At 44.4% G+C, this 27,734-nt stretch overlaps 2 protein-coding genes across 8 annotated transcripts in view; one reads left to right on the top strand and one right to left on the bottom strand.

The window, feature by feature from the left end:
• Positions 1 to 9,115, bottom strand: part of best1 (bestrophin 1) — a 14,811-nt gene extending 5,696 nt beyond the window's left edge. The window contains exons 1-2 of the mRNA XM_029759498.1: positions 8,937 to 9,115; positions 7,890 to 7,984 (exon numbers count right to left, since the gene is read on the bottom strand). Of these exons, the coding sequence (XP_029615358.1) occupies positions 7,890 to 7,984; positions 8,937 to 9,088 (247 nt within the window). The 5' untranslated portion in view covers positions 9,089 to 9,115. The remainder of the gene's footprint in view (positions 1 to 7,889; positions 7,985 to 8,936) is intronic.
• A 2,841-nt stretch (positions 9,116 to 11,956) lies between these two features.
• Positions 11,957 to 27,734, top strand: part of LOC115197715 (guanine nucleotide exchange factor for Rab-3A) — a 32,558-nt gene continuing 16,780 nt past the window's right edge. For 4 of the 7 annotated variants that reach the window (XM_029759494.1, XM_029759492.1, XM_029759491.1 and 1 more), the window contains exons 1-7: positions 11,957 to 12,052; positions 12,724 to 13,177; positions 18,001 to 18,271; positions 19,366 to 19,461; positions 19,703 to 19,780; positions 20,220 to 20,465; positions 23,570 to 23,689. In XM_029759494.1, coding sequence (XP_029615354.1) covers positions 12,948 to 13,177; positions 18,001 to 18,271; positions 19,366 to 19,461; positions 19,703 to 19,780; positions 20,220 to 20,465; positions 23,570 to 23,689 — 1,041 coding nt within the window. In that variant the 5' untranslated portion in view covers positions 11,957 to 12,052; positions 12,724 to 12,947. Of the gene's footprint in view, positions 12,053 to 12,723; positions 13,178 to 14,586; positions 15,368 to 18,000; positions 18,272 to 19,365; positions 19,462 to 19,702; positions 19,781 to 20,219; positions 20,466 to 23,569; positions 23,690 to 27,734 lie in introns of those variants that run through there. The other 3 variants (XM_029759496.1, XM_029759495.1, XM_029759497.1) reach the window with 2 other exon arrangements.

Raw genomic sequence — 27,734 nt, 5'->3', positions numbered from 1 at the left:
TAGGCCTACCTTCATGGCAGCTGGCCCATCCACTGGGCAGCCAGTCCCAGCCCAGAAATACTCCTCACTAACAGGAATACAAAGAAATTTGTGCAAAAATTTTATAGAAATAAGCTTTTTGTCAATTTTTTTTATTTTTTTTATTTCAGCTCAAGAAACATGGGACCAACACTTTACATGTTGCGTTTATATTTTTGTTCAGTGTATATCTAGACAATTTATCTCAATCGCTCCCAAATACATTGAAGATCATAGATAAATTCAGCTCCATCTCGTTATAAAATAAAATCTTACCAAATCAGCCCCTATCAAGACCCCGACTCCATCTCTACTTATGGAATCCCAATCGTTTCTCATTTTAAATATTTGGGAGTAGAGACATTTCCTTCCTTAGAGAAAACCATTACCAGAAATGTTAACAGAAAGCTCAAATCAATTGAATCCTCAGTAGATGGACTAATATCCCAGCTGCTTTAACCGGCAGAATTTCTCAAAATTAATTAATTTCCACGGCTGAATTTCTGTAGTTCAATACTTCCCATTTCTCCCCCTTCTGGCAATTGGGATAAAATCCATAATTCCATTTCAAAATGTATATGGGAAGGTAAAACTAATCAAACTAAAAACGAATAAACTTACAAAGGGGGAAAGACGTGGGAAGACTATCCGTACCGAACTTTAAATTGTGTTTGCAGGCACTAGCATTTCACCCCATCCTAAATTGGTTTAGACATGATTCTTCCGCCCCCTACCTGAGTATAGAGAGAAATATGGTGTCTCCTATTACCCTGGAAGAGGTGGTCTTCCCTTAAACAATGTAAACTACGCCTTGGTCCTATTATTGCTAAAACAGTTTCTATTTTGGTATAACATTTAAAAACAATGTAACTTGGAAACAAAATGGCATGCCAATACTCCAATGTTTCACAATAATGCCTTGCGATCTGGAGGGCATCCCCCCCAATGGTTCAAATGTGGAATCCGTACCCTTGGCGATATCATGGACAGTAATGGTTTGAGAAAATTCCAAGATTTGAAAGTCACATACATATCACCATGCTGGCCTATGGAGTCCCTTGGGAAAACATAACTACTGAAACACCCTATGATGGGATTTATAAATAAATGATCTGGGCTCCCAAAAGGACTGATCTCTATAATATATAAACATCTTTTGGAAACCTCATATTCTGAGATAGCCAAATCAAAAAGTATGGTCCACAGATCAAATTCAATCTGAACAACCCTTTAACTTTAAAGGTATAATAATTGGAACAGAATATGGAAAAATATGACCATAGCGTCCCGTAATCCCAACCATCAATTTATACATTTTAAGCTTGTTCACAAACTGTATTTAACACCAAGGAAATGTTTTATGATGAAATTGTCCCTAACTCCCAACTGTTCACTGTGTCCCCAAAATCAGGTAGACACATTCCTTCATATGATGTGGGATTGCCCTGCAGTTAAATGCTTCTGGGACAAAATTCATTTTGAAATGCATGAATGTAAATATTCAACGCTTTGCATCTACTATGTCACTTAACGATGATAGTTCCTTGCAGCTCTCAATTAATCAGAGATGATTACTGCTGGCAGGCAACACTCCTGCAAAAAAAATATGTTGGCTCTAAGATGGCAATCATCTCACTCTCTCCCAAATCCCTAAAGGATACAGTTACTATTAGAAGTTAAGGCATTGGAATTATCACCAGTGAGAATGAATGGTGCTAGTCAAGGAACTATTGAGGCCTGGACAAATGTACTTGACTCTGTAAATAATAATCTCAGATAAAGCCCAACACATACAACTAAACAATATAGGGTTGAAGTTGGGAGTTTACATACACTTAGGTTGGAGTCATTAAAACTTGTTTTTCAACCACTCCACAAATTTCTTGTTAACAAACTATAGTTTTGGCAAGTCGGTTAGGACATCTACTTTGTGCATGACACAAGTACTTTTTCCAACAATTGTTTACAGACAGATTATTTCACTTATAATTCACTGTATCACAATTCCAGTGGGTCAGAAGTTTACATACACTAAGTTGACTGTGCTTTTAAACAGCTTGGAAAATTCCAGAAAATTATGTCATGGCTTTAGAAGCTTCTGATAGGCTAATTTACATAATTTGAGTCAATTGGAGGTGTACCTGTGGATGTATTTCAAGGCCTACCTTCAAACTCAGTGCCTCTTTGCTTGACATCATGGGAAAATCTAAAGAAATCAGCCAAGACCTCAGAGAAAAATTGTAGACCTCCACAAGTCTGGTTCATCCTTGGGAGCAATTTCCAAACGCCTGGAGGTACCACGTTCATCTGTACAAGCAATAGTACGCAAGTATAAACACCATGGGACCAGGCAGCCGTCATACCGCTCAGGAAGGAGACGCGTTATGTCTCCTAGAGATGAACGTACTTTGGTGCGAGAAGTGCAAATCAATTCCAGAATAACAACAAAGGACCTTGTAAAGATTATGGAGGAAGTAGGTACAGAATTGTCTATATCCACAGTAAAACAAGTCCTATATCGACATAACCTGGGGCGGCAGGTTGTGAGGTGAGGATGTGCCTGCCTCTCGCACTCTCCCTCCAGTGCGCCTCCATCATCCAGTACGTCCTGTGCCTGTTCTTCGCACTCTCCCTCCAGTGCGCATCCATAACCCAGTACGGCCGGTGCCTGCACTCGATCCTCAGTGCGTCTCCCCAGTCCGGTGAGACCAGTTCCTGCTCCTCGTACAAAGCCTCCAGTGATAATCGATGGTCCGACGCCTGTAGAGATGATCCATGGCACTAAGCCTCTAGTGATGATCCATGGCCCGGAGCCTGTAGGGATATTCCATGGCACAAAGCCTGAAGAGGTAATCCATGGCCCGGAACCTGAAGAAATAATCCTTGGCAAAAAGCCTGGAGGGATTATAAATGGTCCAAAGCCTGTAGGGATAAACCATGGCATGAAGCCTGTAGCAATAATCCATGGCCCAGCACCTGTAGAGATAATCCATGGTAAGAAGCATTCAGTGATGATCCTTGGCGCGGAACCTGTAGAGATGATCCATGGCATGGAGCCAGCAGCAACGGTCATTAGTCCGGAACCTATTATGACGCCTCCCAGTCCGGAGCCTCTAGCGACACTCCTCAGTTCAGAACCTCCTGAGACGGCCTACAGTCCAGAACCTATTATGATGCCTTCCAGTCCGGAGCCTCCGGCGATGCTCTTCCGTCCGGAGCCTCCGGCGATGCTCTTCCGTCTGGAGCCTCCAGCGAGGCTCTTCAGTCTGGAGCCTCCGGCGGCGGTCTGCAGCCCGGAGCCTCCAGCGGCGGTCTGCAGCCCGGAGCCTTCAGCGACGGCCTGTAGGTCAGAACCTCCAGCGGTGGTCTACAGCACAGAGCTTCCAATAATGATCTACAGTCCGATTCCTCCGATAATGATCCACAGGCCAGTGTTACAGAAGCGGAGGGATCTGCGGATGGAACGGGGGTTACGCCCTAAGCCAGAGCCACCTCCATTGCTGGAGGATCGGAGGGAGAGGAAGGGTCTGGGTGTAGCACATGAGCCGCCATAGACTTTTGTCACCCTCCCTGCCCTCCCTTTGTGCTTGGGGTTGTTTTTGTTGGGTTTTGTTTGGGTGCAGTCGGAGTCTGCACCTTTGGGGGGGGGGGGGGGGTACTGTCACGTCCTGACCCTTGTAAGAGGTCATTTTCCATAGTAGAGTGGTCAGGGCGTGACAGGTGGGTGTTTTGGGTGGTTTGTTTTCTGTTTCTATGTGGGGTTTTCTAGATTTCTATTTCTATGTTTTTGTTTTCTATGTTTTGGCCAGGTATGGTTTCCAATCAGAGGCAGCTGTCTATCGTTGTCTCTGATTGGAAGCCATACTTAGGCAGCCTGTTTTTCATGTGTGGGTGTGGGTAGTTGTTTTGAAGCCACTGCTCCAAAACCGCCATAAAAAAGCCAGACTACGGTTTGCAACTGCACATGGGGACAAAGATTGTACTTTTTTGGAGAAATGTCCTCTGGTCTGATGAAACAAAAATAGAACTGTTTGGCCATAATGACCATCGTTATGTTTGGAGGAAAAAGGGGGAGGCTTGCAAGCCGAAGAACACCATCCCAACCGTGAAGCACGGGGGTGGCAGCATCATGTTGTGGGGGTGCTTTGCTGCAGGAGGGACTGGTGCTCTTCACAAAATAGATGGCATCATGAGGAAAGGAAAACTATGTGGATATATTGAAGCAACATCTCAAGACATCAGTCAGGAAGTTAAAGCTTGGTCGCAAATGGGTCTTCCAAATGGACAATGACCGAAACATACTTCCAAAGTTGTGGAAAAATGGCTTAAGGACAACAAAATCAAGTTATTGGAGTGGCCATCACAAAGACCTGACCTCAATCCTATAGAACATTTGTGGGCAGAACTGAAAAAGCATGTGCGAGCAAGGAGGCCTACAAATCTGACTCAGTTACACCAGCTCTGTCAGGAGGAATGGGCCAAAATTCACCCAACTTATTGTGGGAAGCTTGTGGAAGGCTACCCGAAACGTTTGACCCAAGTTAAACAATTTAAGGCAATGCTACCAAATACTTATTGAGTTTATGTAAACTTCTGACCCACTGGGAATGCGATGAAAGAAATAAAAGCTGAAATAAATCATTCTCTGTACCATTATTCTGACATTTCACATTCTTAAAATAAAGTGGTGATCCTAACTGACCTAAAACAGGGAATTTTTACTAGGATTAAATGTCAGGAATTGTGAAAAACTGAGTTTAAATGTATTTGGTTAAGGTGTATGTAAACTTCCGACTTCAACTGTACATATGTACCTATTTGAATCTTTTTACATTCTTTGCTTTCAAAGACAGAACAATGAAAAGAGAGGAGGCTCTGTACAGAGACCTCAAAATGGTGCTCTTTGACCCCAAACTATTACACTACCGCACTGTGTTTATTTGTAACCTGCTAAAGTTTTTGTTGAGAGGAAGTTCAGAATTGTTGATGACGTCTGTCAAAGGAGGTTGTTTGTGCTTGAGAAGTGTTGACTGAGAGTGAGTGGCTAAATGATTACTGAGCACCAGTGTTTGAAAGGGTCAATTCCACTTCAATTCAGGAAGTAAAAAGAAATTCCAATCCAATTGTAAGCAATGAGGACAATTGGAATTTCAGAAATGGAGTTGACCCCATCCCTGCTGTGCAAAAAACCCTGCTGTGCACAAATCAGTTAGACATCATAGAATGCATCTGAACAGTGCATAACATAACAGAGCATAACAGAGCATAACATAACAGAGCATAACAGAGCAGAGCATAACAGAGCATAGCATAACAGAGCAGAGCATAACATAACAGAGCATAACAGAGCATAACATAACAGAGCATAACATAACAGAGCATAACAGAGCAGAGCATAACAGAGCATATCAGAGCATAGCATAGCATAACAGAGCATAACATAACAGAGCATAACAGAGCAGAGCATAACAGAGCATATCAGAACATAGCAGAGCATAACAGAGCATAACATAACAGAGCATAACATAACAGAGCATAACATAATAGAGCATAGCATAACAGAGCAGAGCATAACATAACAGAGCATAACAGAGCATAACATAACAGAGCATAACATAACAGAGCATAACAGAGCAGAGCATAACAGAGCATATCAGAAGATAGCATAGCATAACAGAGCATAACATAACAGAGCATAACAGGGCAGAGCATAACAGAGCATATCAGAGCATAGCATAGCATAACAGAGCATAACATAACAGAGCATAACATAACATAACAGAGCATAACATAATAGAGCATAACAGAGCATAGCATAACAAAGCATAGCATAACAGAGCATAACATAACAGAGCATAACAGAGCAGAACAGAGCATAACATAACAGAGCATAACATAAAAGAGCATAACAGAGCATAACATAACAAAGCATAGCATAACAGAGCATAACATAACAGAGCATAACAGAGCAGAGCATAACAGAGCATAACATAACAGAGCATAACATAACAGAGCATAACATAACAGAGCATAACAGAGCATAACATAACAGAGCATAACATAACAGAGCATAACATAATAGAGCATAACAGAGCATAGCATAACAAAGCATAGCATAACAGAGCATAACATAACAGAGCATAACAGAGCAGAACAGAGCATAACATAACAGAGCATAACATAAAAGAGCATAACAGAGCATAACATAACAAAGCATAGCATAACAGAGCATAACATAACAGAGCATAACAGAGCAGAGCATAACAGAGCATAACATAACAGAGCATAACATAACAGAGCATAACATAACAGAGCATAACAGAGCATAACATAACAGAGCATAACATAACAGAGCATAACATAACAGAGCATAACAGAGCAGAACATAACAAAGCATAGCATAACAGGGCATAACATAACAGAGCATAACAGAGCAGAGCATAACAGAGCATAACAGAGCAGAGCATAACAGAGCAGGACATAACAAAGCATAGCATAACAGAGCATAACAGAGCATAGCATAACAGAGCATAACATAACAGAGCATAACATAACAGAGCATAACATAACAGAGCATAACAGAGCATAACATAACAGAGCATAACATAACAGAGTATAACAAAACATAGCATAGCATAACAGAGCATAGCATAACAGAGCATAACAGAGCATAACATAACAAAGCATAGCATAACAGAGCATAGCATAACAGAGCATAACAGAGCATAGCATAACATAACAGAGCATAACAGAGCATAACATAACAGAGCATAACATAACAAAGCATAGCATAACAGAGCATAACATTACAGAGCATAACAGAGCATAACATAACAAAGCATAGCATAACAGAGCATAACATAACAGAGCATAACAGAGCATAACATAACAGAGCATAACATAACAGAGCATAACATAACAAAGCATAGCATAACAGAGCATAACATAACAGAGCATAGCATAACAGAGCATAGCATAACAGAGCATAACAGAGCATAGCATAACAGAGCATAGCATAACAGAGCATAACAGAGCATAACATAACAGAGCATAGCAGAACAGAGCATAGCATAACAGAGCATAACAGAGCATAGCATAACAGAGCATAGCATAACAGAGCATAGCATAACAAAGCATAGCATAACAGAGCATAGCATAACAGAGCATAGCATAACAGAGCATAACATAACAGAGCATAACAGAGCATAACATAACAGAGCATAACAGAGCATAACATAACAGAGCATAGCATAACAGAGCATAACATAACAAAGCATAGCATAACAGAGCATAACATAACAGAGCATAACAGAGCATAGCATAACAGAGCATAGCATAACAGAGCATAACAGAGCATAACATAACAGGGCATAGCATAACAGAGCATAGCATAACAGAGCATAACAGAGCATAGCATAACAGAGCATAGCATAACAGAGCATAGCATAACAGAGCATAGCATAACAGAGCATAACATAACAGAGCATAACAGAGCATAACATAACAGAGCATAACAGAGCATAACATAACAGAGCATAACAGAGCATAACATAACAAAGCATAACAGAGCATAGCATAACAGAGCATAGCATAACAGAGCATAACAGAGCATAACATAACAGAGCATAACAGAGCATAACATAACAAAGCATAGCATAACAGAGCATAACATAACAGAGCATATCAGAGCATAGCATAACAGAGCATAACAGAGCATAACATAACAGAGCATAACATAACAGAGCAGAACAGAGCAGAGCAGAACAGAGCAGAACAGAGCAGAGCATAACATAACAGAGCATAACATAACAGAGCATAACACAACAGAGCATAACAGAACAGAACAGAGCAGAGCAGAACAGTATTCTCACCCAATACGAAGGACACGGGGATGAGTTCTGCGTAACGGTCACAGTAGATGGCCAGCTTCTCAAACAGCCTCTTCTGACCCTCATTCAACACAAACCTGGAGAGAACAGTTCTGTCACAAAGTTAACTAAGCTCCTGTATGATTGAACATGATAGGGAGGGAGTGACAACAATTGCAAAAAAGATAAGGGAGACTAATATTCCCACAAAAGGTCCCTGGCATTTGATTGTACAAAGTTGCTGTGATCTTTGATTTGAAGGGACCAGCAATATAAGCAAATAAATACATAAACGTGTGGTCACTGTAAAGAGGTTTATTTATACAAGTAAGATAGACCGTCTCTCTTCTAGATCAGATGAGGTTAAGCTTGAGGTTACCTGTGTAAAGCTTGAGGTTACCTGTGTAAAGCTTGAGGTTACCTGTGTAAAGCTTGAGGTTACCTGTGTAAATGACGAGGCTACCTGTGTAAATGACGAGGCTACCTGTGTAAATGACAAGGCTACCTGTGAGGTTACCTGTGTAAATGACGGGGTTACCTGTGTAAATGACGAGGTTACCTGTGTAAATGATGAGGTTACCTGTGTAAATGACGAGGCTACCTGTGTAAATGACGAGGCTACCTGTGTAAATGACGGGGTTACCTGTGTAAATGACGAGGCTACCTGTGAAGTTGTGAGGTTACCTGTGTAAATGACAAGGCTACCTGTGTAAATGACGAGGCTACCTGTGAAGTTGTGAGGTTACCTGTATATGATGAGGTTACCTGTATATGATGAGGTTACCTGTATATGATGAGGTTACCTGTGTAAATGACGAGGTTACCTGTGTAAATGACGAGGTTACCTGTGTAAATTGTGAGGTTACCTGTGTAAATGACGGGGTTACCTGTGTAAATGACGGGGTTACCTGTGTAAATGACGGGTTAACTGTGTAAATGACGGGTTAACTGTGTAAATGAGGGGGTTACCTGTGTAAATGACGGGGTTACCTGTGTAAATGATGGGGTTACCTGTGTAAATGACGGGATAACTGTAAATGACGGGGTTACCTGTATATGATGCTGAAGGAGTAGTACAGTGTAGTGAAGATGATCAGTTCTCTCCACAGCAGCTTGTAGATGCTTCCCTTCCATCGGAGGAGCAGATGAGAGAAGGTCCCTAGCCCCGCGTCTGCAACCCTCCGCGAGTACGTTACCGTCATCACTACCCTTCCCTGGCCAGGCTGGCTGGCTGGCTGGCTAGATGGAGAGCTGGATGATAGGTGGATGTATGGCTGGCTGGCTGGCTGGCTGGCTGGAAAGCTGGATAGATGGATGGATAGGTGGATGGATAGATGGCTGGCTGGGTGACTGGCTGGGTGGTTGGTTGGCAGGCTGAATGGATGGATGACTAGTTGAATGGCTGGCACAGAGAAAGCTGCCCTTGGGGGGCCAGTACAACAACAACAAAAAATGTATGAAATGTATGTATTCACTACTGTAAGTCGCTCTGGATAAGAGCGTCTGCTAAATGACTTAAATGTAAATGTAAATGATTCAAAATGGTCAACTACTGGCTGGCTGGATGTATGGCTGGCTGGATATCTGGCTGGCTGACTGGTTAGCTGGCTGGCTGGATGTATGGCTGGCTGGCTGGATAGCTGGCTGGCTGGATGTATGGCTGGCTGGCTGGATATCTGGCTGGCTGACTGGTTAGCTGGATGGAGTAGTTGACTGGCTGGCACAGAGAAAGTTGCCCTTGGTGTATCAAAATGGTCAACTACTGACTGGCTGGCTGGCTGGATAGCTGGCTGGCTGGATAGCTGGCTGGCTAGCTGGCTGGCTGGATAGCTGGCTGGCTGGATAGCTGGCTGGCTGGCTGGATAGCTGGCTGGCTGGATAGATAGCTGTCTGGCTGGCTGGCTGGTTAGCTGGATGGAGTAGGTGACTGGTTGTCACAGAGAAAGCTGCCCTTATTGTATCAAAATGGTAAACTACTGACTGGCTGGTTGGCTGGATAGCTGGCTGGCTGGATAGCTGGCTGGCTGGCTGGCTGGATAGCTGGCTGGCTGGATAGCTGGTTAGCTGGATGGAGTAGTTGACTGGTTGTCACAGAGAAAGTTGCCCTTGGTGTATCAAAATGGTCAACTACTGACTGGCTGGTTGGCTGGATAGCTGGCTGGCTAGCTGGCTGGCTGGATAGCTGGCTGGCTGGATAGCTGGCTGGCTGGCTGGATAGCTGGCTGGCTGGATAGCTGGCTGGCTGGATAGCTGGCTGGCTGGCTGGCTGGATAGCTGGCTGGATAGCTGGATAGCTGGCTGGATAGCTGGCTGGATAGCTGGCTGGATAGCTGGCTGGCTGGATAGCTGGTTAGCTGGATGGCTGGCTGGATAGCTGGATAGCTGGCTGGCTGGCTGGATAGCTGGCTGGCTGGATAGCTGGCTGGCTGGCTGGTTAGCTGGCTGGAGTAGTTGACTGGTTGTCACAGAGAAAGTTGCCCTTGGTGTATCAAAATGGTCAACTACTGACTGGCTGGTTGGCTGGCTGGCTGGATGTATGGCTGGCTGGCTGGTTAGCTGGCTGGAGTAGTTGACTGGTTGTCACAGAGAAAGCTGCCCTTATTGTATCAAAATGGTCAACTACTGTCACTTTCTCTGTTTGCTTTACAAGTCAACTCTCCAAAACACTGATAGTGACACATATGGCTGAATCGATCCACATATCTTGATAACAAAACTATCCAGAGAGACAATTCTTATAGATATTAGCTCATGGATCCACTATCTGAAGACATGGTGCTATTGAGGGTAAAGTTCAGCGGAAGATGGAGAGAGAGGGGAAGTAATATGTTGGTAATTAACAGAGAGTCATCTATAAACTTTGAACGGCTCTTAATAATAACCAGAAACGGAGCAAATGGAATGGCATGAAACACCTGGAAACCACGTGTTTGATGTATTTGTTAACATTCCACTGATTCCGCTCCAGTTCGTTAGAACGAGCGTGTTCTCCTCACCAACCTACTGCGATACAGAGATATCCACAATTATTAATCAATAGCCTAAAAAAATAACAAATTAAGCTGTCCAACTCAGTCGAGAAACATATTCAGAATATTTATATTACTTTATCTAAAAATTAATCTATTCAATCTTTACGTTAACTACAGAGTGATCAGATTGATTGTATATCATATTTACAATATACTCACTGGGCATCACATACATTTATAGCGATATCAGTAAAATCCTTTTTCTATATTCCCATTGTGTCCGTCAGATAACAATAGATGGATTGATCAGATAGATTGTATATGATATATATACTCACTGTGCGATAAGGGAAAGCGCCGTTGCCAGTCTGAATGTTGTAGAGACGGATGTGGGAGAGGGAAGGAGAGGGAAGGACTTGTAGACCTCCGGTCACTTGATGTGTTAAGCTGTTTCTGCAACAAAGCTGCATTGTAAGGCCTGGTACCAAGCTAATCTCAACAAATCTGTGTACAACACACATTGAAACAAATACAAGTTCAAAGTAACAACACCATTTTTTTATTTTTGTTTTATTGCCAACCAAATACCCCACAGCCCAATTTATTACCTCAATAATATCACATACCACAGGAGGTTGGTGGCATGGGGAGGACATACTCGTGCTAATGGCTGGAACGGAATAAATTGAACGGTATCAAATACACCAAACACATTGGTTTTGATGCCATTCCATCCGCTCTGTTCCAGGTATTATTACGAACCACGTTCCCCTCAGCAGGCTCCTCTGGAATTCTTCAATAGGATACGTCTTTATTAACCACAGAAAACTCAAACAGCGGTCAAAACATAGAGATAGATAGAGGACTCATCTTTATATCTGTCCCTGTGACAGCATGGGCCGCGCCATGGAGGCTACAACCCATAGTTATCCCCACCCAGCTGACTACTTTAAATGGCAAGAAGTACGGCGGAAGCCCTAAATTGCGCTTGCCCATGTTAAAATGACTTTTTGACCGCTAGAGTCCTTTATCCTTCTCTATGGGTCAAACCAGTATGAGTCCAACCTGTCGGTGGCCACCTAGAGGCAAGCAATGTGCACCGCAGGCCACCAGGAGTGAAGGTGTTGTAATTAACCCGTTCGCCGTGGATCATGGGAACATCAACACGAACTAGAGGCTGAACTTCGGACTGTGGTGGGTTTTTTTCCTGCCTTCCGCAACTTTGGGTTAATGACTTTAATGGTCACTAAGATTAAGAATATTTTGAGATTGTGTTCAATATTGGACCATAAATTGATCTAACAGTTATCAAGTTTGAACCACACATGGTGAGTTGCTACACCATACGGCCAGCAACGTTTCACTTTTGCAAAAGCGTCTTTACAGCCAATCAATTTGTAAACGTGTCCTAAATTATTAATCTAAACAAATAGGCTATGATTTTTGTCGAACCTGTTCATGTGTATCTGTATGAGGGGGAAAAACAATAACACTTTAATTTCTCTGCCGGACGAGCCGATTAAATCAAATCCATGGGAGCTCTGACGTCATAGCATGATTTCAGCACCGGAACAAAAAGCCCACAATAACACACCACATTTGTTCTATGTAATTGCGTGCCATTCTTTTGGATGCTGGAAATCGGTAGTTTTGGTTAATAATAAAACATTTAAAAAACGTCATTTTATGTGACACATCGGAGCTCCAGTCGGCCTCCAGCTGGAGTGAAGCAGACGGCTGGTTTATTATCAAAGTAGTGCCTCATTATAATACGGCAGGTTGAAAGTCCACCTAAGTATTTTCTTTATTCTATCCTGCATTATCATATTCTATTCTAGTAAAGAATATGTATTTTTCCTAGGTAGACTTCAGGTGAACAAGTTGGAAAGTGTTTATACCTCCTGAAGTGAAGGTTCTTCCAACAACACCATATACACACACAAGGAAAGAAAAACGAGATTGAAGAAGGTGGAAGAACTCATCCCTTATTATTTAAGGGGCCTTAATCATGATCTCAGGAAAGCCAGAACCTTCACAGTAACTGAAGTTACAGTAAACTTGCAGTTGGATTAGTGGCTCTTCCTGGAACATGGATGCTTTTGAGGGTCTCCACAGTGTCCAGCTGTCCTCCTCTCCGCCTGCCTCCACCTGCAACCCGGGGTATGAGGTCCTAGTATCAGCTAGGTCTGGTGTCCAGGTATACTCCAACCCTACGTTCTATGGAAAACCTAGTGTTCTGGGGCATGCACAGCGGAGAGGGAGAGACAAATATCCCTCCTACCGAGAGGACACTAAAGAGGAGAGGTGTGAGGTTGGAAGGTAAGACACCGATAATCGGTTTGATTTGATACTGACAGCTGGAGGTTGGTTCCATGCCTGAAGATATTTTTAGGGTTGTTCATAACAAATCTTATTTTGTACCACATTAATGTCATATGCCAGATTAACTGTGAACACCAATATTCTGTCTGGTAATGTGTAATAAGGTGTTTTTAAACTTTTCATAGCATGTGATAGTCAGTCCACTAATGCACGCTCTTTCCACCGATGCCCGGTGCCCCTTCAGTTAAAAAACAACAACAATCAAACCAGAAATATCTAGGCCAATAGAAGTATGTATCTCCCACCAATAAACTGCACAGTCCATTTGCAGTATCATCATCAATGGACAGTAGAGAGAATATAGATTATGATTTGTATCCGCTATTCTATATCAACTATATATATTCTACTCTATTCTATGATTCTACTCTATTCTGAGTCTATTCTATGATTCTACTCTATTCTGTGATTCTACTCTATGATTCTACTCTATTCTATGATTCTACTCTATTCTATGATTCTACTCTATGATTCTATTCTGATTCTACTCTATTCTATGATTCTGATCTATTCTATGATTCTGATCTATTCTATATCAACTATATATTCTACTCTATTCTATGATTCTACTCTATGATTCTACTCTATTCTGAGTGTACTCTATGATTCTACTCTATTCTATGATTCTACTCTATGTTTCAACTCTATTCTGAGTCTATTCTATGATTCTGATCTATTCTATGATTCTGATCTATTCTATGATTCTAGTCTATTCTATGATTCTACTCTATTCTATGATTCTACTCTATTCAATGATTCTGATCTATTCTATGATTCTACTCTATTCTATGATTCTACTCTATGATATTGAGTCTACTCTATTCTATGATTCTACTCTATTCTATGATTCTGATCTATTCTATGATTCTACTCTATAATATTGATTCTACTCTATTCTATGATTCTACTCTATAATATTGATTCTACTCTATTCTATGAATCTACTCTATGATTCTACTCTATTCTACAATTCTACTCTATTCTATGATTCTACTCTATTATTCTACTCTATTCTATGATTCTACTCTATGATTCTAGTCTATTCTATGATTCTACTCTATTCTATGATTCTACTCTATTATTCTACTCTATTTTGATTCTACTCTATTCTATGATTCTGATCTATTCTATGATTCTGATCTATTCTATGATTCTGATCTATTCTATATCAACTATATATTCTACTCTATTCTATGATTCTACTCTATGATTCTACTCTATTCTATGATTCTACTCTATTCTATATGAACTATATATTCTACTCTATTCTATGATTCTATTCTATGATTCTGATCTATTCTATGATTCTACTCTATAATATTGATTCTACACTAGACATGTGTAGTCTATATTAGCTGTATTGTATTGAAACTAGACATGTGTAGTCTATATTAGCTGTATTGTATTGAAACTAGACATGTGTAGTCTATATTAGCTGTATTGTATTGAAACTAGACATGTGTAGTCTATATTAGCTGTATTGTATTGAAACTAGACATGTGTAGTCTATATTAGCTGTATTGTATTGAAACTAGACATGTGTAGTCTATATTAGCTGTATTGTATTGAAACTAGACATGTGTAGTCTATATTAGCTGTATTGTATTGAAACTAGACATGTGTAGTCTACATCAACTGTATTGACACTAGATACTGTATGTTTTGTTGAGTTGAATTGCACACCTCGTGGCAGTAGTGTGAAGTAGGTAGTTTATTTGTTCTGTTTCCTTAAACTAGATTTTTGGGGGGTTGGGACGTGAGGATGTGTCATCATGTGACCTATGGACGACGACACAATTCGTTATTTTCTCTATTGGAATGAGCTGGAATGAACGTAGATTAACAGCGCATCGCAAACATCAGTAACGAAATAACATTCGCTTTAACTTTATCTCGTTTGATAACTCGATGAAACATTCATTGTAATCCATAGCGTTGTGGTGAACATTATTTAATAGTAGACTAACATTTTTAACATTGTTTTGAAACTATTGCTTTGGTCTTTCTGAATGATATCGACAGCAAGTAAACATTGAACACTAAGAATTTATGGAATTCTTGGGAACAGGGAGTAGATGCGGTCATGGCAGCGGTACGTGGTGAATCATCCAGCCGGGTGCTGAGAGGGTAAGTGCGGGGAGCTGGGAAGGTGAAATCCGATGAAATGTTGTGTTGTCAGACTGCCATCATGGCATTAGCGAAAGTTGTGAAAAAGTTGTGTAGGTTAGTTCAGCATCACATGTTGTGATGATTCTTAATGACATATTGATGTTTGTAATGTTATTGTTTTTGACAGGGCCGGATAAATGCAAGGGCTGAAGCCCTGGGGCCCAAGCCCGTAGAGGGCCCTTGAGGCATAGAAAAATGTAAATGTTTTTTTAATTTTTTATTTGTATTTTTTACTGCAAGCACAGGAGGCTGCTCTCAATGAGTGTAGATAGCCTGCTACAGCTCTACTAAGGACCAGATGGGGGAGGAGAGCAGGTAGAGAGGCCCGTAGGAGCCTAGTGGTTAGAGCATTGGGCCAGTAACCGAACCGTTGTTGGATCGAATCCCCGAGCTGACAAAGTAAAAAAATCTGTCGTTCTGCCCCTGAGCAAGGCGGTTAACCCACTGTTCCCCGGGGCGCCGATGACGTGGATGTTGATTATGGCAGCCCCCCCCCCCCTGCACCTCTGTGATTCAGAGGTGTTGGGTTAAATACGGAAGACACATTTCAGTTGAAGGCATTCAGTTGGACAACTGACTAGGTATCCCCCTTTCCCTGTACAACTGACTAGGTATCCCCCCTTTCCAACTGACTAGGTATCCCCCCTTTCCAACTGACTAGGTATCCCCCTTTCCCTGTACAACTGACTAGGTATCCCCCTTTCCCTGTACAACTGACTAGGTATCCCCCTTTCCCTATACAACTGACTAGGTATCCCCCCTTTCCCTGTACAACTGACTAGGTATCCCCCCTTTCCCTGTACAACTGACTAGGTATCCCCCCCCCTTTCCCTGTACAACTGACTAGGTATCCCCCCCCTTTCCCTGTACAACTGACTAGGTATCCCCCCCCCTTTCCCTGTACAACTGACTAGGTATCCCCCCCCCCTTTCCCTGTACAACTGACTAGGTATCCCCCCTTTCCCTGTACAACTGACTAGGTATCCCCCCCCCTTTCCCTGTACAACTGACTAGGTATCCCCCCCCCTTTCCCTGTACAACTGACTAGGTATCCCCCCCCTTTCCCTGTACAACTGACTAGGTATCCCCCCTTCCCCTGTACAACTGACTAGGTATCCCCCCCTTTCCCTGTACAACTGACTAGGTATCCCCCCCTTTCCCTGTACAACTGACTAGGTATCCCCCCTTTCCCTGTACAACTGACTAGGTATCCCCCCCCCTTTCCCTGTACAACTGACTAGGTATCCCCCCCCCTTTCCCTGTACAACTGACTAGGTATCCCCCCCCTTTCCCTGTACAACTGACTAGGTATCCCCCCTTTCCCTGTACAACTGACTAGGTATCCCCCCCCTTTCCCTGTACAACTGATTAGGTATCCCCCTTTCCCTGTACAACTGACTAGGTATCCCCCCTTTCCCTGTACAACTGACTAGGTATCCCCCCTTTCCCTGTACAACTGACTAGGTATCCCCCCTTTCCCTGTACAACTGACTAGGTATCCCCCCCTTTCCCTGTACAACTGACTAGGTATCCCCCCCTTTCCCTGTACAACTGACTAGGTATCCCCCCCTTTCCCTGTACAACTGACTAGGTATCCCCCCCCTTTCCCTGTACAACTGACTAGGTATCCCCCCTTTCCCTGTACAACTGACTAGGTATCCCCCCTTTCCCTGTACAACTGACTAGGTATCCCCCCCTTTCCCTGTACAACTGACTAGGTATCCCCCCTTCCCCTGTACAACTGACTAGGTATCCCCCCCTTTCCCTGTACAACTGACTAGGTATCCCCCCCTTTCCCTGTACAACTGACTAGGTATCCCCCCCTTTCCCTGTACAACTGACTAGGTATCCCCCCCTTTCCCTGTACAACTGACTAGGTATCCCCCCCTTTCCCTGTACAACTGACTAGGTATCCCCCCTTTCCCTGTACAACTGACTAGGTATCCCCCTTTCCCTGTACAACTGACTAGGTATCCCCCCCTTTCCCTGTACAACTGACTAGGTATCCCCCCCTTTCCCTGTACAACTGACTAGGTATCCCCCCTTTGCCTGTACAACTGACTAGGTATCCCCCTTTTGGGGGCCCTAATCGATATTTGGTTGGGCCCCCCCCCCACACCTTCAGTCACACCCCTCTTGATGGCAGCGAGAAAGTTAACCTCTTAAGAGTCGATTTGTGCACCCACCAACTTTCCTTCAATTTGCAAGTGGCTGAAACAATCTCACCGGAGAAAGCGTTTGAGCGAGTGAAACAGCGTCTGCTATCTTACTATATGAAGCCCATGTATTCTGTCTGGCCAATAAGAGTTTGACATTCTATATTCTATTTGGCCAGACAGCATCAGTTACATGGTCTACACATACTGAGACAGAGAGGTGCTGTTTCACTGTCCAGACAGCATCAGATACATGGTCTACACATACTGAGACAGAGAGGTGCTGTTTCACTCGCTCGGCTGCTGTATAGTCTAAGTTTCAAACTACACAGCAGGCCTAACTATAAACAAATGTAACTATGTTATTTAGTAAGTCTAAAACAACCAATTCCTTCCCGATCTATTAAATATCATGTATCTTTATGTTTTGTAAAGGTTGGTAGACCTGGAGCCCGGTCCGAGTCCCCTGGTGGACGGTGGTGGGCCGGCTGACCCAGGTTCCACCAGGCCCCAGGAGGGAGCTGTTACCCAGGCCTGGAGCCAGATCAGGGGCAGGGAGGGCAGCAGGCTGGAGGGTGCTACCCAGCTGGAGGTTGCCCGGGGCGGGGAGCATGAGGACAACGTGTCCCGCCTCCGGAGCTCTTCCCTGGAGATCAGAGAGAAAGGATCAGAGATCCTACGGGAACAACTGGATGCTGCACAGCAGGTAGAGAGCGTTATTAAATGCTGGCACACTCACCCCCTGATCACACACTCGCCCCCTGATCACACACTCGCCCCCTGATCACACACTCGCCCCCTGATCACACACTCGCCCCCTGATCACACACTCGCCCCCTGATCACACACTCGCCCCCTGATCACACACTCGCCCCCTGATCACACACTCGCCCCCTGATCACACTCCCTGATCACACACTCACCCCCTGATCACACCCCCTGATCACACTCCCTGATCACACACTCACCCCCTGATCACACCCCCTGATCACACCCCCTGATCACACACTCACCCCCTGATCACACCCTGACCCCCTGATCACACCCCCTGATCACACACCCTGATCACACACTCACACCCTGATCACACACCCTGATCACACACTCGCCCCCTGATCACACACTCACCCCCTGATCACACACCCTGATAACTCTGATGCCCATCTCTACTGTATGACAGTTGCTTGACTCCATAACAATGTGTGACCTGGAAAAGGGTGTGACCATGCAGTCATCCCAATAGGTTTATCCCTACGCTATGCTGCTGCATACTGACCCAGTTCCCCTCAACCTCTTCTCCTCCCCTGTCCTCTACCTCTCCCCTGTCCTCTACCTCTCCCCTGTCCTCTACCTCTCCCCTCTTGTCCTCCACCTCTCCTGTCCTCCACCTCTCCCCTCTTGTCCTCCCCCTCGCCCCTCTTCTCTCCTCTCCTCTCCTCCGTCACCTCGCCCCTCTCCTCCGTCACCTCGCCCCTCTCCTCCTTCACCTCGCCCCTCTCCTCCGTCACCTCGCCCCTCTCTTCCATCACCTCGCCCCTCTTGTCCTCTCCTTCGCCCCTCTTGTCCTCTCCTTCGCCCCTCTTGTCCTCTCCTTCGCCCCTCTTGTCCTCTCCTTCGCCCCTCTTGTCCTCTCCTTCGCCCCTCTTGTCCTCTCCTTCGCCACCTCGCCCCTCTCCTCCACCACCTCGCCCCTCTCCTCCACCACCTCGCCCCTCTCCTCCACCACCTCGCCCCTCTCCTCCACCACCTCGCCCCTCTCCTCTACCACGCCACCCCTTTCCTCTCCTCCACCTCTCCCAGGAGCTGAAGCTGAAGGATAAGGAGTGTGAGCGTCTGTCGCAGGTCAGAGATCAGCTGGAGCAGGAGCTGGAAGAGCTCACTGCCAGTCTATTTGAGGTTAGTCTTGCGTGACCATATTCCCTACAGCCTGGAATCGAGGCTAGTCTGAGGGAGGCAGGAATGAGTCCTACAGCCTGGAATCGAGGCTAGTCTGAGGGACGCAGGAATGAGTCCTACAGCCTGCAACACAGTGATCTGTCCTGGGTGTGCTCTGTGATGGTATCAGTACATCTTGACATTGAGAAGTGTGGCCCCTGCGTGGTTGTTGTTAACACACGGTTGTCTTCCTGTCCTCCAGGAAGCTCACAAGATGGTGCGTGAAGCCAACGTGAAACAAGCAGCAGCAGAGAAGCAGCTGAAGGAGGCTCAGGGCAAGGTTAGTCTGTGATCCCTCCGGGAATTGAACCCACAACCATGCCGAGCTCTAACCAATAGAGCCACACAGGTTACCTGTACGTGATTAATGCAGGAAAACCCATAAGAATCTGGGGTTGATGGAACATTTTGGCGTGAGTGAGCCGGCAGCCAAAGAGTTGCTGATATCAATATCTCATTTGTCACCTACTGCCTTTGTACCCTTGAGCAAGGCACTTTACCCCTAACCTGCTCCAGGGATGCTGCTCTACATCTGACCCTCTGTCTGTCTCTGTCTCTGTCTCTGTCTCTGTCTCTGTCTCTGTCTCTGTCTCTGTGTGTGTGTGTGTGTGTGTGTGTGTGTGTGTGTGTGTGTGTGTGTGTGTGTGTGTGTGTGTTGGTTTGGGTACAATCTATAACTACTGTCTATAACCACACCCCGTGTTCTTGTCTCTTCCCAGATTGATGTCCTTCAGGCGGAGGTGTCAGCCCTGAAGACCATGGTCCTGACCTCCACCCCCTCTTCCCCCAACCGCCAAGCCCACCCTCAGCTCCTCTCCCCGGGCACTAGGTCCAAGGGGGCCAGCCCCCGCCATGGAGGAGGACACACGCGCAACAAAAGCGCCAGCTGGGCCTTGCCATTGGCCCCTGGTGGGAACTTAGACCCGCCCTCTGTCTCCCTGCAGCCAGTCAGAGAGGACAAAGAGGTAGGGGCCAGCTGCCTTTAAACTACACACTGGCCGTGTCCAAATACCCACAATTGTGTTCTAAATAGTTGGCTTTTTGGGTATGTGAAAACACTTACATGTGACTTCTGCTATCAGAATACAAAGATCACATTAAAAAAGACGGGTCTAGAAGCACAAATGTTGCATTGTGGTCTGATTGTGTTCAGATCTGGTCGCATTGTGTGCGGATTTCTCTTCAGTCTGGACGCATTCAGGCTACCGAAAGCACGTACAGTGGGCAAAATCATTAGCACTCCGCCCACAAGTCTCCAGAAACCGTGTGTTTTGGGAGAGAGGCACCTTTTTCATTATAACGTTAGAGGAAATACGTTCCAAGCGTGTAAGGAACATGTTTGTTGGCCTCATAAATGCTAACCAGCTAGCTAATATTTAGAAAATAAATGTGGGTTTGGCTAGAGTTATGGTAACCTGTTTGCAATCCCTTTAGCTTTGCTTGCTGGTTAGCTACAGAGGTTAGCTGGCTGGTTAGCTGGCTGGTTAGCTACAGAGGTTAGCTGGCTAGTTAGCTACAGAGGTTAGCTGGCTGGTTAGCTACAGAGGTTAGCTGGCTAGTTAGCTGGCTAGTTAGCTGGCTAGTTAGCTGGCTAGTTAGCTGGCTAGTTAGCTGGCTAGTTAGCTGGCTAGTTAGCTAAAGAGGTTAGCTGGCTAGTTAGCTACAGAGGTTAGCTGGCTAGTTAGCTACAGAGGTTAGCTGGCTAGTTAGCTACAGAGGTTAGCTGGCTAGTTAGCTACAGAGGTTAGCTGGCTAGTTAGCTACAGAGGTTAGCTGGCTAGTTAGCTACAGAGGTTAGCTGGCTAGTTAGCTACAGAGGTTAGCTGGCTAGTTAGCTACAGAGGTTAGCTGGCTAGTTAGCTACAGAGGTTAGCTGGCTAGTTAGCTACAGAGGTTAGCTGGCTAGTTAGCTACAGTGGTTAGCTGGCTAGTTAGCTACAGTGGTTAGCTGGCTAGTTAGCTACAGAGGTTAGCTTCAGTAGTTAGCTACAGATGTTAGACACATTTAAATGTGAACTCAGCAACAACAAAAAAAACGTCCCTTTTTCAGGACCCTGTCTTTCAAAGATAATTCGTAAAAATCCAAATGACTTCACAGATCTTCATTGTAAAGGGTTAAACACTGTTTTCCCATGCTTGTTCAATGAACCATAAACAATTAATGAACATGCACCTGTGGAACGGTCGTTAAGACACTAACAGCTTTACAGACGGTAGGCAATTAAGGTCACAGTTATGAAAACTTAGGACACTAAAGAGGCCTTTCTACTGACTCTGGGAAAAGTCTAGACAGGCCGATACTCACTTTGGCTTTTCATCTAGTATAATTTTCTGCACACTATTGAGGAAAAGTATTGCCTTCTCACACCCTACGTGTGTTTGACAGCAGCTGATAATCAGAATAGGGGAGACGTGCTCTACAAAAAATGAACGAATGGAACAAGCACGAGATGATGTCTTCTCTGTATGAATGAGTAGTATGTTGATATTTGTCACTTACTTCATACGTTTTTACTAAACAGTACTCTCTAAATAGTACCCAATATATACAAAAGTATGTGGACACCCTTTCAAATGAGTGGATTCGGCTATTTTAGCCACGCCTGTTGCTGACAGGTGTATAAAATTGAGCACACCGCCATGCAATCTCCATAGACAAACAGTGACAGTAGAATGGCCTTACTGAAGAGCTCAGTGACGTTCATCGTGGCATCGTCATAGGATGCCACCCTGCTAGAGCTGCCCCGGTCAACTGTAAGTGCTGTTATTGTGAAGTGGAAATGTCTAGGAGCAACAACGGTTCAGCCAGTGACGTGGTAGGCCGCACAGGTTCACAGAACGGAACCTACGAGTGCTGAAGCGTGAAGAAATCGTCTGTCCTCAGTAGCAAAATCAATCAATCAAATGTATTTATAAAGCCCTTCATACATGGTCATTTAGTGTATGTAGTATTATTAGTACACAGTATGTAGTTTTTAGTAATTTGTAGGCAAGACAGATTTCAGACACGGCCATACTGTTGTGTTGTGCGTACTTATGTACTTAGATTATGACATCAATCTAATCTTGGGTCTGCTATTGGTTGAACTTTTCAATCAATCGACCTACTGTGACCATTAACAGCGATCTACAGAAATGCACAACAATTCAATGCTTGTTTCTGCACTAACTCTTCTACTGCTTCCCACTATAACCCTTGTAAATGTATTTCTTTCCTCACCTCCTGCATCCTTTCATCTCTCCCTCCATTTCTCTCCTCCCTCTGGTGGTTTTCCCTTTCTCTTTTTATCCTCCTCTCCCTATCGTATCATCTTCCTCTTCCTCTCCCTGTCTCCATATCCTCCTCCTCTCCGTCTCCATATCCTCCTCCTCTCCGTCTCCATATCCTCCTCCTCTCCGTCTCCATATCCTCCTCCTCTCCCTGTCTCCATATCCTCTTCCTCTCCCTGTCTCCATATCCTCTTCCTCTCCCTGTCTCCATATCCTCCTCCTCTCCGTCTCCATATCCTCCTCCTCTCCCTGTCTCCATATCCTCCTCCTCTCCCTGTCTCCATATCCTCCTCCTCTCCGTCTCCGTATCGTCCTCCTCTCCATGTCTCCATATCGTCCTCCTCTCCATGTCTCCATATCCTCCTCCTCTCCCTGTCTCCATATCCTCCTCCTCTCCATGTCTCCATATCCTCCTCCTCTCCATGTCTCCATATCCTCCTCCTCTCCCTGTCTCCATATCCTCCTCCTCTCCCTGTCTCCATATCCTCCTCCTCTCCCTGTCTCCATATCCTCCTCCTCTCCCTGTCTCCATATCCTCCTCCTCTCCCTGTCTCCATATCCTCCTCCTCTCCATGTCTCCATATCCTCCTCCTCTCCATGTCTCCATATCCTCCTCCTCTCCCTGTCTCCATATCCTCCTCCTCTCCATGTCTCCATATCCTCCTCCTCTCCATGTCTCCATATCGTTGGGTTATTTTTTGATTCCCTTTTTTTCTGTCACTTGCTCATTACCTTTGGCGGACCTCTTCTCTTTCTTTCTTTCTCTCTCTCTCCTTCCCTCCATTCTCCTCTCTCTCAGCCTACGGTTCCTGCGCTCCTCTCTCTGATTTTGTGTCTGGTTCCGGGCCACTCGATCTCTGTGACCTATGAACCCTACTGGGCAGAGAGGGGGGAGGGGCCACGCTCTCTCAGCCGACAGGTAACCACACCCCTCTGGTTCCTCTTAAGGTTTCTTCCTGCTTGGGACTTTTTTCCTTGCCACTGTGTTTCTGCTTGCTCTTTGAGTTCTAGGACGGGGTAGCCTCGGCTTCCCTCACGTTGTTCTCCAGAGCCAGAGTTCATGTTGGAAAAGTAGGCAATCAGCGCTCCACTCAAACCTATCTTCTGCTGGCTGATTGGCTGTGAGTAGACGTTGATAAAAAAATAAACAAATCTACCAACCCTTCCAGAGTCAGCTAATCTGCGTTGCTAGTGTACTATATTATTGAAAAATGATACTTCAGACAAAATAATTATAAATGTTTTTTTATTTATTTTTTATATAATTTGGTTGAAATGACTCTACCCCATGTGGGCACCACTGGAAGATTATTGCCTTTTTGGTTTCAAATCTCCTCTGTTTGAACGTGCCTATTCCAGCAGTTGGGAGGGGCAAACGGCTTTTCATGCTCCACCTTCTGTTGGCCTCTTCTTCTACAGGCTTTCATACCGAAGGTGAGGTGAACTGGAAGAGACTAAGGATGGGTTACTGGAAAACTCTGTGACAACAAATTATATTTAAAAAAAAGCCTTCATTACAGGGCCATTGACAGGTTGGGAAGCTTAGCCATTGACGGGATTGGGAAGCTTAGCCATTGACAGGGTTGGGAAGCTTAGCCATTGACAGGGTTGGGAAGCTTAGCCATTGACAGGGTTGGGAAGCTTAGCCATTGACAGGGTTGGGAAGCTTAGCCATTGACAGGGTTGGGAAGCTTAGCCATTGACAGGGTTGGGAAGCTTAGCCATTGACAGGGTTGGGAAGCTTAGCCATTGACAGGGTTGGGAAGCTTAGCCATTGACAGGGTTGGGAAGCTTAGCCATTGACAGGGTTGGGAAGCTTAGCCATTGACAGGGTTGGGAAGCTTAGCCATTGACGGGTTGGGAAGCTTAGCCATTGACGGGTTGGGAAGCTGTGGATATGCAGCCATTTCTATAGTCGTTATTCCGTCTCTACTTTACTGTGTGATCAGGGTCTAGTGGTTGACGTGTTAGTTTTATTCGGTCTGGTTTAGGTCGACATTATTATCCCACCAGGGGGGAAATTCATTTGTTCATGTGCTGAAAAATGTACTTGTTCATGTGCTTACAAAGTACAGAAAAGCTGAATAATACACCATACAATTCATATGTGAGTGAATGTCTATCTTTCCTCTACGGAGTGATGTTACCTGGATAATTTTTTACATGGACTGTGTAACTACAGTGCATTCGGGAAGTATTCAGACCCCTTGACTTTTTCCACATTTTGTTATGTTGCAGCCTTATTCTAAAATGGATCAAATAGTTTTTTTCCCCCACATCAATCTACACACAATTCCCCATAATGACAAAGCAAAAACAGGTTTTAAATACATTTTTGCAGATGTATTACAAATAAAAAACACTTCACATTTACATAAGTATTCAGACCCTTTACTCAGTACTTTGTTGAAGTATCGTTGGCAGCGATTACAGCCTAGAGTCTTCTTGGGTATGACGCTACAAGCTTGGCACACCTGTATTTGGGGAGTTTCTCCCATTCTTCTCTGCAGATCCTCTCAAGCTCTGTCAGGTTGGATGGGGAGCGTCGCTGCACAGCTATTTTCAGGGCTCTCCAGAGATGTTCGGGTTCAAGTCCGGGCTTTGGCTGGGCAACTCAAGGGCATTCAGAGACTTGTCCGGAAGCCACTCCTGCGTTATCTTGGCTGTGTACTTAGGGTTGTTGTTCTGTTGGAAGGTGAACCTTCACCCCAGTCTAAGGTTACGAGCGCTCTGGAGCATGTTTCCATCAAGGATCTCTCTGTACTTTACTCTGTTCATCTTTCCCTCGATCCTGACTAGTCTCCCAGTCCCTGCCACTGAATAACATCCCCACAGCATGATGCTGCTACCACCATGCTTCACCGTATGGATGTGTGCCGGGTTTCCTCCAGTCGTGATGCTTGGCATTCAGGCTAAAGTGTTCAATCTTGGTTTCATCAGTCCAGAAAATCTTGTTTCTCATTTGTATTTTGTATTTATTATGGATCCCCATTAGCTGCTGCCAAAGCAGCAGCTACTCTTCCAGGCGTCCTGCAAAATTAAGGCAATTTATACAATTTTACAATACATTCAGATTTCACAACACACTGTGTGCCCTCAGGCCCCTACTCTACCACTACCACATAACTACATTACTAAATCCATGTGTGTGTATAGTGTGTATGTTATCATGTGTGTATGCATGTGTCTGTGCCAATGTTTGTGTTGCTTCACAGTCCCCGCTGTTCCATAAGGCGTATTTTTTTTAATCTGTTTTTTTAAATCAAGTTTTACTGCTTGCATCAGTTACCTGATGTGGAATAGAGTTCCATGTAGTCATGGCTCTATGTAGTACTGTGTGCCTCCCGTAGTCTGTTCTGGACTTGGGGACTGCGAAGAGACCTCTGGTGGCATGTCTTGTGGGGTATGCATGGGTGTCCAAGCTGTGTGCCAGTAGTTTAGACAGACAGCTCGGTGCATTCAACATGTCAATACCTCTCATAAATAAAAGTATTGATGAAGTCAATCTCTCCTCCACTTTCAGCCAGGAGAGATTGACATGCATATTATTAATATTAGCTCTCTGTGTACATCCAAGGGCCAGCCGTGCTGCCCTGTTCTGAGCCAATTGTAATTTTCCTAAGTCCTTTTTTTATGGCTCCTGACCACACGACTGAACAGTAGTCAAGGTGGGACAAAACTAGGTCCTGTAGGAACTGCCTTGCTGATAATGTTGTTAAGAAGACAGAGCATCGCTTTATTATGGACAGACTTCTCCCCATCTTAGCTACTACTGCATCAATATGTTTTGACCATGACAGTTTACAATCTAGTGTTACTCCAAGCATCTCAACTTGCTCAATTTCCACATTATTTATTACAAAATTTAGTTGAGTTTTAGGGTTTAGTGAGTGTTTTGTTCCAAATACAATGCTTTTAGTTTTAGAAATATTTAGGGCTAACTTATTCCTTGCCACCCACTCTGAAACTAACTGCAGCTCTTTGTGAATTGACGTGTGTAGTGTAACATTTTTAAAAAGCAAGGGTCCTAAACAGCTGCCCTGGGGAATTCCTGATTCTAACTGGATTATATTTGATATGCTTCCATTGAACAACACCCTCTGCGTTCTGTTGGACAAGTAACTCTTTATCCACATTATATCAGGGGGTGTAAAGCCATAACACATACTTTCCAGCAGCAGACTATGATAAATAATGTCAAAAGCTGTGTTGAAGTCTAACAAGACAGCCCCCACAATCATTTTATCATCAATTGCTCTCCAATCATCAGTAATTTGTGTAAGTGCTGTGCTTGTTGAGTGTCCTTCCCTATAAGCATGCTGAAATTCTGTTGTCAATTTGTTTACTGTAAAATAGCATTGTATCTGGTCAAACATTTTTTTCCAGAAGTTGGTCGGCTATTTGAACTAGTAAAGGGGGCTTTACTATTCTTGGTTAGCGGAATGACTTTAGCTTACCTCCAGGCCTGAGGGCACACGCTCTCTAGTAGACTTAAATTGAAGATGTGGCAAATAAGAGTGGCAATATCCTCTGCTATTATCCTCAGTCATTTTCCATCTAGATTGTCAGACCCCAGTGGCTTGTCATTGTTGATAGACAATCATTTTTTCACCTCATGGTCTGAGAGTCTTTAGGTGCCTTTTGGCAAACTCCAAGTGGGCTGTCATGTCCCTTTTACTGAGGAGTGGCTTCCATCTGACCACTCTACCATAAAGGCCTGATTGGTGGAGTGCTGCAGAGATGGTTGTCCTTCTGGAAGGTTCTCCCATCTCCACAGAGGACCTCTGGAGCTCTTTCAAAGTGACCATCGGTTCTTGGTCACCTTCCTGACCAATGCCCTTCTTCCCCAATTGCTGTTTGGCCGGGCAGCCAGGAAGAGAGTTGGTGGTTCCAAACTTCTTCCATTTAAGAATGACGGAGGCCACTGTGTTTTTGCGGACTTTCAATGTTGAAGACATTTTTTT

The sequence above is a fragment of the Salmo trutta genome, chromosome 7 (genome assembly GCF_901001165.1).
Source record: "Salmo trutta chromosome 7, fSalTru1.1, whole genome shotgun sequence".
Classification (NCBI taxonomy): domain Eukaryota; kingdom Metazoa; phylum Chordata; class Actinopteri; order Salmoniformes; family Salmonidae; genus Salmo; species Salmo trutta.
This window is presented reverse-complemented; position numbering and strand designations above follow the sequence as displayed.